Raw genomic sequence first — 13,866 nt, forward strand, 5'->3', positions numbered from 1 at the left:
TTTCTTCTGAACTAAAGATTTATTCGTTTCAACTACATTGTGGTAGGAAAAAGTGTAGACTACCACTTGACAAAAAACTACACTAATTAACATATTCATAAAACTAACTACTACTACTAACTCGCTAATCTAGAATATTTCTTTTATTCTTACACTACAACACCTTCTTTTATACAGAGTCGCTAAAAAGCCTGGATACAGTTAAATATTTTCAAAACGGTTTAACAGAAAACCTTGAAATTTGGGGAACAGTTAAAAATGTTTAAATTCTATCATCTGAGAGATTTTTCAAATATTTATCGTCATTTATTTTGAAAATTCAAGACTAACTTGATTTTTTTTAAATGGCACGAAGGGTCAAATTTAATCATTTTTAAAAAAGCATCATTTTCTGAACTCAATGATGTAACATGATACCCACCTTTACTTTTATTAAAATATAAAAAAATTAAAATTCAAAAATTTTCTGGAACAGTAAAGCTAAGTTAGCTTTGAAACTGTTATTAGCGATAGCCATTACTTGTATATTAGCCAAAAATCAAACTTGGGTGCAATAATTAGTTTAATAATGGTACATTTAAGTAAAACTGAGCGAAAAAAGTTCTCATGTTGGTTTATCATGGAGACAGAAAGCCAAGAAGTTAGTGGAAATTAGTTTTAACTTCGTTTGTAGCATAAAAATCAAGTATTTCGTGATTAAAATTTCTTAATTAAAACATGTTCTTTTTCAGTTAAAATTGTTATTTTAACAATCATTTTTAAATTTTACTTATTTTTTGGTTAATGAGCTAACGATAGATTAAGACAACATTTTCAAGGCTAATAAAATTTTACATTTTTCCAAATTTTCGATTTTTTTTAAGTCTCGATTAAATCAAGGTCTGTATGTGTTATACCATAGAACTCAGAAAATAATGCTCTTCTTAAAAATATTAAATTTGACACTTGTTGCTATTTAAAAAAAAATCATATTAGCCTTGTATCCGAAGAACAAATGGAGATAGAAATTTAATAAACATCTGAAAAGATACAACTTATATACTCTTAAGCATATACCAAATTTTAATTAAAGTTTTAATTAAATTAATTAAATTAATTTTAGTTAATTTAAAGTTTTGATGAATAGTTTTTATAATATTTAACTGTATCCATACTTTTTAGCGACCCTGTATAAGGCGATTTTTTTAAAACAAGCCCCGAGTGCAAACTTTTAATGATTTTTAAACAGTCATTGTTGCAAGATGTTTTTTTGATAGTTGTTTAATGAATAGATTAATGCAAGGTTTGAAAAAAAGCAAGGTGTAATATATTTTTGTGAGAAGAACAATTGATAAAATTGTTAGAAAAGTTAAACTAAAAACGTGGTCAAATAATCCACGACTTTTACAATTACAAAAAATACAATTTTCACAATTAATTTCCTAAATTTATAAAACACATGCCTTTTCCTCAATACCCTTTGTGAAGTCTTGCACTTTCTTCAGCTTTTGGTGAAGCTCCACAGTTGCATAAAATGGTTCATTTGTACCATTGTTAAGGCGGTAATCTTCACAGTAACAGATGAATACTGTGTCTACAGTAATCTACAAAAAAAATAATTCGAACAATGAAAAGAAAATTGAATTATTACCCTGACTACACCAAAGATACAGGAAGTCCATATAACTACAAACAAAGGTGAAATTACGATAGTTGGATTAAAACGAAGAAATATCTGAAATACGTCAAATTACTACAAAAAAAAAATATAGTAACTGTGGTCCCACCACCAGAAAACCAACAATAATCACGGTAATAAAAAGCACAAAACAATTCATCATGAAAAACATGAAGCCTCCAACCGAACTCATTACCACACCACTTAATAAATTGCCGACGATTAAATTCACCGCACGAGTACCCGATCGGCAGAAGGGTTGTCCACAAATAGCTGAAAAAATTAAGTTGGTAACATTGAGAATCAAAAGATAAAAAAATTGACAGTGTTGTTAACGCACCTGTGGCGATAAATCCCTTCGAAGTCGTATATTTCAATATTCTTTCCATTGATGTACAACAGCAAATATATGCACAACAATTTTTTCGCGGCAATACTCGAAATATTGTATTAAGGGAGTTAATAGTTGGCATTATTAGGGAACCAAATGCAACGGTACCAAGATGGTACCGAATTAAATTGTAAAAACTGCTGTAGATCGGTGAAACCAAAGCTGTTTTGTCTCTGAAAACGCAAAGATTTCAATGTATTATTTATTATTAATTGGGAGTCACCGTGTAAAATAATAAGTAGCCACGGCACCCGAAATAACCATTTGTTGGCACACTAATACAAACTCGACCATCCAGAACAACATTATCAATACAAGTCCCCTACCATAAATCACACCGGTATCTGGAATATAATTAATAAAACTTTGTTGTGGCAAATTGCTCGAAGAGGTCAGTTTTTTTAAAAGAATAACTTGATTCAAGTTTTGACATTTTTTAATGGAAACTTATGTTTTTATTTTTCAATAGATTTTTCAGTTGTCGAAATGACATTACCAAAATATGTATTAAATGTTACACAGGGTAGTTTATTTTTGTTATTTTGCAGATATAGTATTTATAATTTAGGTCACATTTCGGGAGAAAAAACTAGCACGTAATATAAACTCAGTGTCGTAAAAATTGCAACACCAAGAAGGAATAGAAATTTTTTAATGAAACTTGGCACAAATGTTACACTATTAACAGGTATTAAATGATTAAAATTTGAACGTTTTTAATCAAGTGGTAAAGGAGTTTTTAACACTTAAACTCTTTTACCAGCAAGTGTTGTTCCCCCAATTTTTTGCGTTCTTGAAAATTTTTGAAGTTATATTTTTTAAACTCGTTTTGTTTTAAGTGTTCTGAAAACGAAAATATGCCTAAAATACGACAAAATCGAAATTAGCAACAATTAAACAAACTTTAAAAAAGCACAATTTTTGGGAAACGAATAGGTGTTTTTTTATTCAGAGAAATCGCTATTTGTTTGAAGAGTAATCCAAGTACTATTATGCGATGTTATCAGTCATTGATTAGAGAAGGTTCAGGACAAAGCAGACTTAAAAAAACCAATGAAGTCTAAAATGGTCATCTTCGGATTATGGCAATAGTTCAAGTACAAGGAAAATTTCTGACCAATGGTTGAGTTTGAAGGTCGTCACTTCTGACTTTTACCATCGAATTAGGTCATTTGGAGTGCTTTTTGTTGGATTTCCTAGGTATGGGAGAAATGAGCAAAAACACAGCTTAAACCTGACACACTAAAACTTTTATTTGGAAAGACAACGTGTTTCATCCACAAAGTGGTCACCCTCAGGTGAGAATATACACTGTATACATTGACCGCATTATGGTCGAAACGCGTTGTGTTTCGGAATAAAGGTTTGAGGGGCCAGGCTTAGATATGCCTTTTTTCCCCATTTCTCCCATACCAAGAAAAACCAACAGGAAACAGTCCAAATGACCAATTTCCATGGTAAACAGTCCAAAGTGATAAAAAACGATCTTTAAATCCAGCCATTAGGCAAAAATTTGTCTTAAGTTAATTAATTAATTAAGTTATAACCATTTTCCGAAGACGACCATTTTGGACTTCATTTGTTTTTTTAAGGTATGCTTATTCTTTCGAGCTGTCCTGGGCCTTCTCCAGTCCATGACTGATAACATTGCTTAATGGTACATCAATTTCTATCCAAACTACTAATTGAAAAACCTCTATTTATAGTCCAAAAAAGAATAACACTAGCCGGTAAAAGAACTTAAATGTTAAAAACTCCCTTGCTACTTGATTAAAATCGTTCAAATTTTAATCATTTATTACTCGCGGCTAGTCGACCATTTGTGCTAAGTTTCGTCAAAAAATTCTAATTCCTTCTTGATATTGCGATTTTTATAACATACAGTATATTGTAGTTCATTTTTTATATAATCAACTGTAAGTGTCAAAATTCTGGTAGAGAACATCACCCTAAAAGTTCATGTCCAACCACTTTTGAAACTGGCTGTATTCTGAATTTGACACTTTGAACACCAGATTTGACATTTTTGAAAATTGGACGTTAGTGTTAGTCGCTAATTCGAAAGTCTAAAGGTGGTCTAAAATAACTAAATGTGTTGTTGTACGTATTTTAAATTGGAGACAACTTGGAGAAAAATTTGGAAATTGAATTTGCCAGGTAAAAAATTATACCAACCTTAATTAAAAAAATTACTATTTGTGATAATGCAAACCTGACGGGTCTTTGACAGTTTATTATAAAAAAAATCGACTATACTTATCAATTATTATGACAAAGCATCAATCAAGTAGCTTCGACAAATTAATTTGACATTTATTAATTATCAATAATTATCATTGTTGAATGCACAAGACGTTACATTGGCGTTATTTTGGTTTAATTACTATTAATAATTCATTGTTAAAACGAGTGAAAGTGACCTCATAAAAGAATTTGTTGAAACTCCGCCAGAAATTACGCAACTAGTAGAAAATACCACAGCGAATCTTTTGGAAAAATTCAAAGTGCGTTACAAAGTCTTTTACAGTAAATTCATGGTTTGGCGTAAAGAAAATTGTGTTTAGGCTTTTTTTCTTACATGTCTCTAAAGTTTTTTTTAATCGGTTCAGGGATTACAATTAAAAAAATAAAAACCAAAAAATCGTTTTTTTTACCTTTAGTTTTAAAAATTAATAAAAATAGAAACAGTGCTTTTTTGATTACATTATTAGTGTGTACGTCTTGAACAAGGTTAAACAAAGTTATTAATTACTTTTGATTGATCGAATTATACTACAGGGTGTTTACAATTTATTTCCAAACTTTTTAAACTTTAGAGCCTTTTATTTTGCTTATTTCAAATAGCAACCCCTGTTTACTTTTATATCATTCAATGCAGAATTAAGAAATGAACATTTTTTCTTTTTACAACCCTAACGTAAATCATAACATAGACCTGTTAGACCTTGGTCAACACGCACCTAGTAATTTCCTAGAAATGTTTCTATTTTTTTGTTTTGGTTTTAATTTTTTAAGTAATCCTTGCACCAATTCGAAAAAAACGGGATATGTAATAAATTAGAAAGGTATCCTAATAAGCACAAAAAATGATGGCTTGCCATTAAAAAAATATATTATTTTGACATAATACTTTTTTGGGAAATTCTGTATAATCAAAAATATTTTCCTAAAATACGCCCTAGAGTATAAATAACGTCTACAAAATATCAAAAGTCCAACTTTACTAATAACTGAGCTACAGAAGACGGGATCTTAGCTGTACTGGAAATCCTGTACTGTGTTGGGCAAACGTATGTAACCAAGCCTTTTGTACCTAAACTATTTACTTTGCAAAAGAACTAGTTGTTAAGTTAATTTTTTTAATATATTTTTCCGTAATTATTATTTTATAACTTTTTTTTAATAGCACTTTATGTCTGCGCGCAAATGATGTCAACTGCCACAAGATTCCCTAAATTTCGAAATTAATTTTTTTGGTACAAAAAAGTGCGAAGTAGAAAAAATACTGTATGATATCTCGTTTATAAGGCATTTTGTCGCACTTCTCTGCGATGTCGTGTAAAGCACGCAACGTCAAGTGCCATGTCATAATAGTCATTATTTAACGAAACATTTTACGAAAATTTCTAGGTTGTCAAGAAGCAACTTTGGACCGTATTTTTGCTAATTTCACATATTTCAGGAGGCGTTCATGCAAGTTACCTCCGTTAGCGTCTATACTCTTGATTTTTGACAAAATTTGGATAAAACAAAAATTTTAAATCAATTTTTCACTTTCAAAAATGTTAACAACCGTCACAAAAATTCCTAAATCGACTAAAATAACAATTCTTGTTTAAAAACGCCAAAAGGGACAAATTACAAAAAATAGTATAAAAAACCGTTTCATATGACCCTAAAGCACTCATTCTTTCAAAAAACTCGTGACTAACGCCACGTTTTTGAAACTGAATTCGTGTTTTAAGACTGGTCTTATGAAAGTTGTTTTTTTAATATACTATGATATTGTTTTTAAATTAGGCTTAAATGCCAGTTCTTGTATGTAAGCCGAAATTTGGTACTGTCAGTTCGACAAGATCTATTAATATTGAAATAGCGAAAAAAAAGAATATTCCATATGTCGCTCAGTCATATGTTCTGCTTGTACCGTGATAAAATTCTCCAGCGTCGTTCATTGGAATCCTTGGAAAAGTTATGTAACAGAATAACGCAAAAATCCCCGAGATGGAGATGAATGTCTGGAAACGCCAAAATTGTACCTACATTACCAAAAACCCGTAAAGTCAAATAATTACCAAGAGAGGTACCAGAAAAATTAGAGGCATAGCAAATAGTATTTTCATAGCTTCTTTGTAAAATTCGATTATAAGTTTAATTTGCTCTCTCAACACTAGAACCAATATTGTACTAATAAGAAAAACAAATGTTGAAATAATGAACGTTATCAGCTTAGTGATTTCGTAGTTTAAATACAGTTCGCCCGAGCAATACCTATAAGAATCAATTTTGTTCCAAAATGTACTTTTCACATTGTGGATTTTTACCAAAAGTATCCAGAAAATCCTACGTTCGTAAACATTAGTACGACTGTAACTATCAACACAGTCCAAATAAATACATTCACACAATAGCGAAAGCAAAATAATGCGATAAGAGAAAGACCTGTAACAATTGACACAATCATTTCACCACATTTTACTAGATTTACCAAGTCCAATGCAGCAACCTATTGCTAGAGAACCCGAGTTATTAATTAATACCTGAAATATGTTGCTATAAACAAAAAGTTTACTGCTTTGGTATTCAAAATCTTACTCTCAAGACATGTCCATTCGTACCGTTTATATCCGAAGAAGATATAGTGTATATCATAGCAATGATCAACTATAAATTTCGTTTAATACATTAAACTAAACTACACTTATTTATTGTCACATTACCAAAATAGCAACACATATCGCAAAAATTATAAGCATGGGAACGTCGGTTAATTTTCTTTTTTGGCAGAGGCCAAGATTGATGAAAAGGTCCGAAGGCACCTAAAAATGAGTCAGCTTGATGGTTTTACAAAGAGAACAGAAACGACAAATAACAATACGCTAATAATACGAAATAGCTTCTTTTCCACACTGACATTTCTTCGTCGAAAATAAAATATTTTTGCTTGCGTTAAATTTTAGTTTAGTGGTATGTATTTATTTTCCATTCAAATGGTTTTTATGTGTCAGTACTCAGTGTATTTTATTTTTGTTAAAATATAAAATAAACAAGATTTCTAAATTTCATGTTATTCCATTAATTTTGTTTAAAGTTAATGCTTAGTCGTACGTTACCATTTTTTGCAGTTTAATGTACATTTTGTCGTGGAAAGTCTTCTACTCGTTGAAAACAAACACACTGTTGTCGCGATACTTTTGCTACTTGTTTTATAATTTTTGTTGAACGATAAATCACAGCCACACCCTATTATTGTTTATACCACATGTACACTGACTCAATCAAAAGTCACGCACAAAATTCATATCCTCGTTGTTCGTCATATTTCAGAAAAGCGTTTGAACAGGTCGATTTTATTTTTGTAAATGCTACCAGCGTAGCACAAACATTTCTATTAGAAATGCAATGTATGGGTTCGTCAAGTTTTACACTCAGGCACTTTACACCTCTTAGAAGAGAGAAAAAAAATATGAAATAAATATATTCCACTGCACTGATATCCAATCTCGCTAGGAAAAAAATATTTCTTTTCTACTGATTCATTTGTCCAATAAAAAAGAAAAAAACCATTTGACCAAAAAATCACATTTGCTGTTTTTTACATCAATGGATGGGAAATACGAAATAAAATTATTCTGCAAAAATTTGACTTGAAAAAAATCGTTAGAATTGGATTAAAAGCCATTTTGATATTATTCATGGGGAATTTCAGTCTAATTTATGAGGGACAAGATTGAATAGTAATAAATCTCCGCTACAAAAGGACCCACTACCTACCCCAATAACAGTAATGACTGCAGAAATTGTACAACTAGTGGCATGGTCCCATCGAGCGATTTTAAAACCAAGAGCGGAATAAGCACACCAAAGTGTTAAAAATGTTTTTATTAAAAAATTACATCAGATGTTTAAATTGATGACTATTTTGGTCTAAGCAGAAACAAATTCTTCGTTTACAATTCGCATGAACCCTTGCCGCAAATTTAAAGATTAACATTCCGTTTGCAATAAACAGATATAATAAATGGTAATCCGGGCCTGAAAAATTCTTACCAGTTGCCTCAACCTTCAGACCCAACAATGATCGCGTGCCAATTTTACGACAAATGCAATAAATTTTTGAAAACCACCACCCTGATGGAGACCTTTTGTGGAAGTGATTTACAATTTTACCAAAATTCATGGGAAAAAAGCTGCCCCCATATCAAAACGCAAATTAAAAATCAACGACACATTTTCTCGAAAATTTAATTAGACACTGATGCACTACCTCAAAATATAACTATAGACAAAAAATCGTTGACATTAGATTGTAGTTAACTACGCGAAAGTGAAAAAAACACACCATACAAGTAATCATTTTAAAAATTGGTCAAATCGTTCTTCTATACAATAAAATCACATACGATTTTTTTTAGAATTTTATATAAATTACAAAGAGGTGAAAAGTGCCTGAGTGTAAAACTTGACGAACCCTATTTCAGTAGATATAGCTAATTCCAGTGGATACATATACAGGGTGTTGAGATGTTGAGCCAAACGTTATTTTACAGCGGTCATCAAGACATGAAAATTATGATTTTAAATTTAATTGAAATTTTAATTAACACATAACCATCAATTAATTTCGCAAAAATCTCACAAATTTTACAAATTAGACCCCACAAACTTTATATCGACAATAAGCTCATAAAAATGCCATGAAATGATGCAATAAAATACAGCGTGTTAGGGAATAGTTTAGCAAAAATTTAAAGGTAGATAGAGAATGGCAAGGCAAATCGATTAAACAAAATTTATGTAAATCAAAAATGCATAGCTTTCCTTAAAAAACCGTTCAGAAATTAAAAGTCCCAGCGTGATTTTTAATATTATTGCCAAAGCAGAGGTAAATTTGTGTTTTATTATTAAATTAAAAAAAAAAACATTTTTTTTTGCCAGTACCGGGATTCGAACCTCCCACACAAATGAGCATGTTGGCCACAATTTTGAAAAATTCTCAATTCAGTTTTCAATTCAACAGCGTTTATTCAATTACAACAATTACAAAGGATCAGAAATCCTACAAACACAGAAATCTTAACCTAATTTACAAATTATAATTTACAGGTTCATGCACAGTCGTGCTTAACCTGTAGTGCAAACAATTATTGGTGCGCTGAAGGCGCCTTACACTAATTAATACAATATGGAATTTTCTTATAACTAACATGCATAACAAAATTATCATTAAACTAAGGGAAAGAAGTACAAAAACCATTTTTCTGTTGACCCGCCGAGCCATAAATTACGCGTCCTACCTAAGTTAACTTAAGCTATGCACCGAAGCGCGCGACTGTGGACCAGAGGTCTCCCCAGTCCTGTAGTTTTGTACTTTTTGAAAATATTTATTTTGTGAAATTTTAACTAATTTAACTTAACCTACTTATTTACAAAAATATTTACAAATATACAAAAAGTGCGTTTGGAAATTCGTGGACCACATAGCGAACTAGAGGTCGATCCTTGATTTCCGACGTTAAATCAACTGAATTGGTGGCTGTTTCATTTCAGTTAGACTTTGACAGATCACACGAGAATAAAATTCCATGGATCAGTCTAAGGGGTTTGAGGCCCAGCTGGAAGTTTATTTATCGTAGATGCTCAAATGTTGATATGATAGTTTATGTTTTGGCCTGAAGGGCGTGTTGTAACTTCTAAATTTAGTGATTCTACGAGTTAATTTATTGAACTTTAATTGATGACTATAAAAATTATTGCTAAGTTTATTAACAAATGCGCGTAGGCTAGTGGTCGCCGATCTTTCCTGCAGATCGACAATTTTAGCATAGCGACTTTCATTCAAAGATAATCTTAAACATTTATTTTAAAAAACTCCCAGCGGTTTAAAGGCAGTGTCCGAGAGGTGACACCATACGGGGGCGGCGTATGTTAAAATTGGTCGAATTATGGTTTTGTACATTAACACTTTATTTTGTGGCGTGAGTTTACTGTTTCTATTCATAAGCGAGTACATGTTTTTAAGGGCGGCGGAGGCTTTACTAATTAAGTATTTAGTGTTTTTGAAAAAAATTAAACGTGTGTCAATGTACGTCCCGAGATATTTAACGTGCGGTTCGTCTGTTATTTTCTTATCGTACACCCGTAATTTATCCCAAATTTTATGATCCGTGAATTTGCGTGTGAATACTATTTGTTGTGTTTTTCCGCGTTAATTTTGATTTTCCACTTGTCATAAAATTTCTTCAATTAGTTAATATGAATTTGAATTTACTCGCTATTTGGGCCGAAAAGGAGCTCGCATATACTGCGGTGTCGTCTGCGTAAAGCGCCGTATTTGTTTTCGCGAATATCTAAATCCAAACTGGCAATCGTTGATTGTTTTATTTTTCTGAAGAATTGTGCTAAGTCTAAAATGAATCACCTTTTCGAAAATTTTGGAAATGCAAGAAAATAAGCTAATCGGTCTGTAACTACTCGGTAATTGCGCGTTTTTACCTGGTTTGAAATGAAAAAAAATAACTGCTAATAAACTAACATAAACTACACAATGGCTCTCAACATCCGGGTTAATAAAAAATTCTGGAGAAAGTACGCACTTTTTGAAAAAATGATATATGGATTTTTAACTCGTCTGATGATGACAAATTCACATAGGAAATATTGCTAAGCTATTCTCCAACACCCTGTATTTAAAAGTACCTATGCTAAAAAATAGGGTAACTCCCATAAAATTATTCCGTTTTTCATTCTGTGACCCAATGTTTTATTCTGTCGTGTATTCCCTTTTTTTGGTGCAAAAAAACCTAACTCATTTTTTAGACGCCTCGGTCGTCTGTGGATCTTTTTGACATCCTTGGTCTCTCCCAAAAAAGAAAATTAACCGACGTACCCTTCCCTATCGCATTTGCAACATGTGTTGTGATTTTGGTAATTTGATAATAAATAAGTGTATTTAATAAATTGAACAAAATTGTAGATGACTGTAATGATGTGGACATTATGTTCTTCGGATACAAGCAGACTTGCATATGGATATGACTTTAAAGTAGGATTCTGAACACTAAAGTAGTACTAGTTATTTCTCATCTTCCAAATATTCCATGAAAGTACATTATTCCCCCCGAGGGATGAAAACACTTCCTTGGAATATTTTGAGGGTGGAAATCGATATTTTCTGATGAGGCTGTCAAAAAATATTTTTCGTATCTCCATATTTCAGGAGTTTATCGACAATTTGGGAATAGTGGTAAAAGTTTGCTGCCTTGGACTTGGTAAGTCTAATAAAATCGAGTAAAATGATTTTGCACTTTTTGCAGGGGTTTCTGATACGGCGTTATATTGGTTTCGCCATTTTGTGGACGTATTTGTTTGGACTATGCTGGTAGGTGTTGTCTTACTGACAGCTGTAGGCATAGGATATATTTGGTAAAAACCATTTTTTTGGTAAAAATGAATCACCTTTTCGAAAATTTTGGAAATGCAAGAAAGTAAACTAATCGGTCTGTAACTACTCGGTAATTGCGCGTTTTTACTTGGTTTCAAAATGGGTACTACTTTTGCGATTTTGAAAGATTGGGGATAATGATTTAATTTGAACATTGCATTAATTAAATTTGTTAACTGTACTAAAGCTTTACGTGAAAAATTTTTAATTACTTTATTTTCGATTTCGTCTAGCCCCGGGGCTTTGTTATTGGGGAATTTTTTAATTATTTCTGCAATTTTAGTTGGGTTTGTTAAAATTCGTGATAGATAGTGTTGTGAATTTATCTGCTCGCGATTTTGATTTATGAATTCTTCAACTTGCCTTTTAATATCATTTTGTTCGTTATTGAAATTTTGATCTGCTCTATGTACTGAAAGTTGTGCCAGTTGGTATTTTTGAAAGAAGTTATTTGTCAGTTGTCGTTATCTTTACGGAGATTAGAAATTTTGAAAATTACCGGATTATGGTCGGAATTTAGTTCTGAAAGAGACTGAGGGTCATTTTCCAATAGAGGCGGCGGAGGCTTTACTAATTTTTGGTGTTTTTTAAAAAGTTTAAACGTGTGTCATTGTAAAATTCTCAAAATGCCCATGCGCCACCGTCTCCGTTTTATATAATGAAAGAACTAAATGCTAATAAACTACCATAACCCACACAGTGGCTCTCAATAGGTGGGTTAATAAAAATTTCTGATGAAAGTACGCGCTTTTTGCAAAAATGATATAAAGGTTATTAACTCGTCTGATCATGACAAATTCACATACGAAATATTGCAAAGCCATTTCCTAACACCCTGTATAAGGTGTTGCATTTGAAAAAATCAAGTTTTGCCATTTGTAATTTGTCATTTTTAGAAAATCGCAGTAGGCGCTAGAATATTCACTCTGAGTTTGTATCAATTCGGAAGTAAAGTTACCGTTGGGGGCGCCACTGAGCTAGGTCGAAAACAGTAACCATAAATGGCGGGAAAATGTTTATTCGGATATTTTGAGCGTTGTACGAAATTTGGGGCTTCACAATTATTACATTGTCTATGCGGAATGATTATTGTATCTTTGATGCAAGAAACTTATGTTGACAAATGAGAGATGACGAGGAAAACACGAATAACGAATGACTGTTTGGTTCACTTTCTGTATTGGAAAATTATTACAAAGACATTGAAAATCCTACCTTTTAGCATAATTTACGTTTAAATGTATCAGCAGTTGTTAATCTTTATTGTAGTTTTGTAGATTTACCGCAGCATTTCATGATTTTTTCAGTGGAAAATTCTAACCTAAAATTCATAACACTTCACTAATTTATTGGTTTCTTGAGCCAAACTTTGTGATCGCTGTGATCCATTACCTATAATCTTTAATTAGACAACTGTTTGATAACACTTTGTAATCAAAATTTAAATATTTTTCACTTTTTATCCACTTTCAAGTTCCAACAATAAACACTTTATACCACGAAAAACTACAGAACCAAAGTCAACGCTAGTATTTACCACCACGTACTTTTAAAGTAATTCTTTCTATTGTAAGTAATTAACACTATACACGCAAAATTGTTGAACAATTCATTAAATGTCAGTTAAATGTGGCATTACGTAAATTTCTTTACTGTTTTCGACATAGTTCAAAAGTCATCACCAGAGGGCGTCTAGTTAATTTTATTTCCGAATTGTACACTTAACATTTATGTTAATAAATTGAATGAATAAAAAAAGTGTTCCTAACAAGGAAAGTCCCACTTTTCTCAATTATTTTGGGTTAAATAAATCACTTTTCTTGACTCTTCACTACTATGCAGCGAGAAAGGAACGAAATAAAGAATACGGTTCGTTTTGAAGTAAAGATTTATTGGATTCAACTACATTGTGGTTGTTATTACACCTTTTTCCAATTGTACTTCAGAATGTATCAGATTAATTTTAGAAAGTATCAAATGTATAGTTCAGAAAAAAAGAATATTTGTGTCTAAAAATAAAGACACCAAAAAGCTAAAAGATTGTAAGCCTGAGAAATAAAAAATCTTTAAGGGTCAGAAATTTGATTGGTTTCACTTGTTTTTGCGTGTTTTTGAGCAAATTTCTCCAAAAATCAACTGAAAAATTATAAAGTT

The 13,866-nt window shown here is 31.5% G+C and overlaps 1 protein-coding gene and 1 long non-coding RNA gene across 2 annotated transcripts; one reads left to right on the top strand and one right to left on the bottom strand.

The window, feature by feature from the left end:
- LOC103314503 (choline transporter-like protein 1) lies at positions 1-7,642 on the bottom strand. The gene is made up of 12 exons (XM_008200765.3): positions 7,382-7,642; positions 6,989-7,087; positions 6,864-6,932; positions 6,757-6,808; positions 6,593-6,710; positions 6,344-6,539; positions 6,196-6,286; positions 2,272-2,392; positions 1,998-2,221; positions 1,767-1,930; positions 1,631-1,714; positions 1-1,583 (listed from the first exon to the last, which is right to left on the bottom strand). The coding sequence occupies exons 1-12, from the start codon at positions 7,403-7,405 to the stop codon at positions 1,428-1,430; spliced, it is 1,398 nt and encodes a 465-aa protein (XP_008198987.2). The 5' UTR covers positions 7,406-7,642; the 3' UTR covers positions 1-1,427.
- Positions 7,643-11,006: 3,364 nt separating this feature from the next.
- LOC135266451 (uncharacterized) lies at positions 11,007-12,261 on the top strand. The gene is made up of 4 exons (XR_010334489.1): positions 11,007-11,195; positions 11,245-11,313; positions 11,488-11,539; positions 11,585-12,261. It is a non-coding gene; the product is annotated as an uncharacterized LOC135266451 (long non-coding RNA).
- Positions 12,262-13,866: the final 1,605 nt, after the last annotated feature.

The sequence above is a fragment of the Tribolium castaneum genome, chromosome 1 (genome assembly GCF_031307605.1).
Source record: "Tribolium castaneum strain GA2 chromosome 1, icTriCast1.1, whole genome shotgun sequence".
Taxonomy (NCBI): domain Eukaryota; kingdom Metazoa; phylum Arthropoda; class Insecta; order Coleoptera; family Tenebrionidae; genus Tribolium; species Tribolium castaneum.

What these genes read in the sequence shown, in the direction of transcription:
- LOC103314503 (XM_008200765.3), bottom strand. Translation starts at nt 7,405, where the DNA reads ATGTACATTAAACTGCAAAAAATG. An exon ending in ACATTAAACTGCAAAAAATG is followed by an intron (nt 7,088 to 7,381) that starts GTAACGTACGAC and finishes ACTCATTTTTAG; the next exon opens with GTGCCTTCGGACCTTTTCAT. An exon ending in CGCTGGAGAATTTTATCACG is followed by an intron (nt 2,393 to 6,195) that starts GTACAAGCAGAA and finishes ATTATATTCCAG; the next exon opens with ATACCGGTGTGATTTATGGT.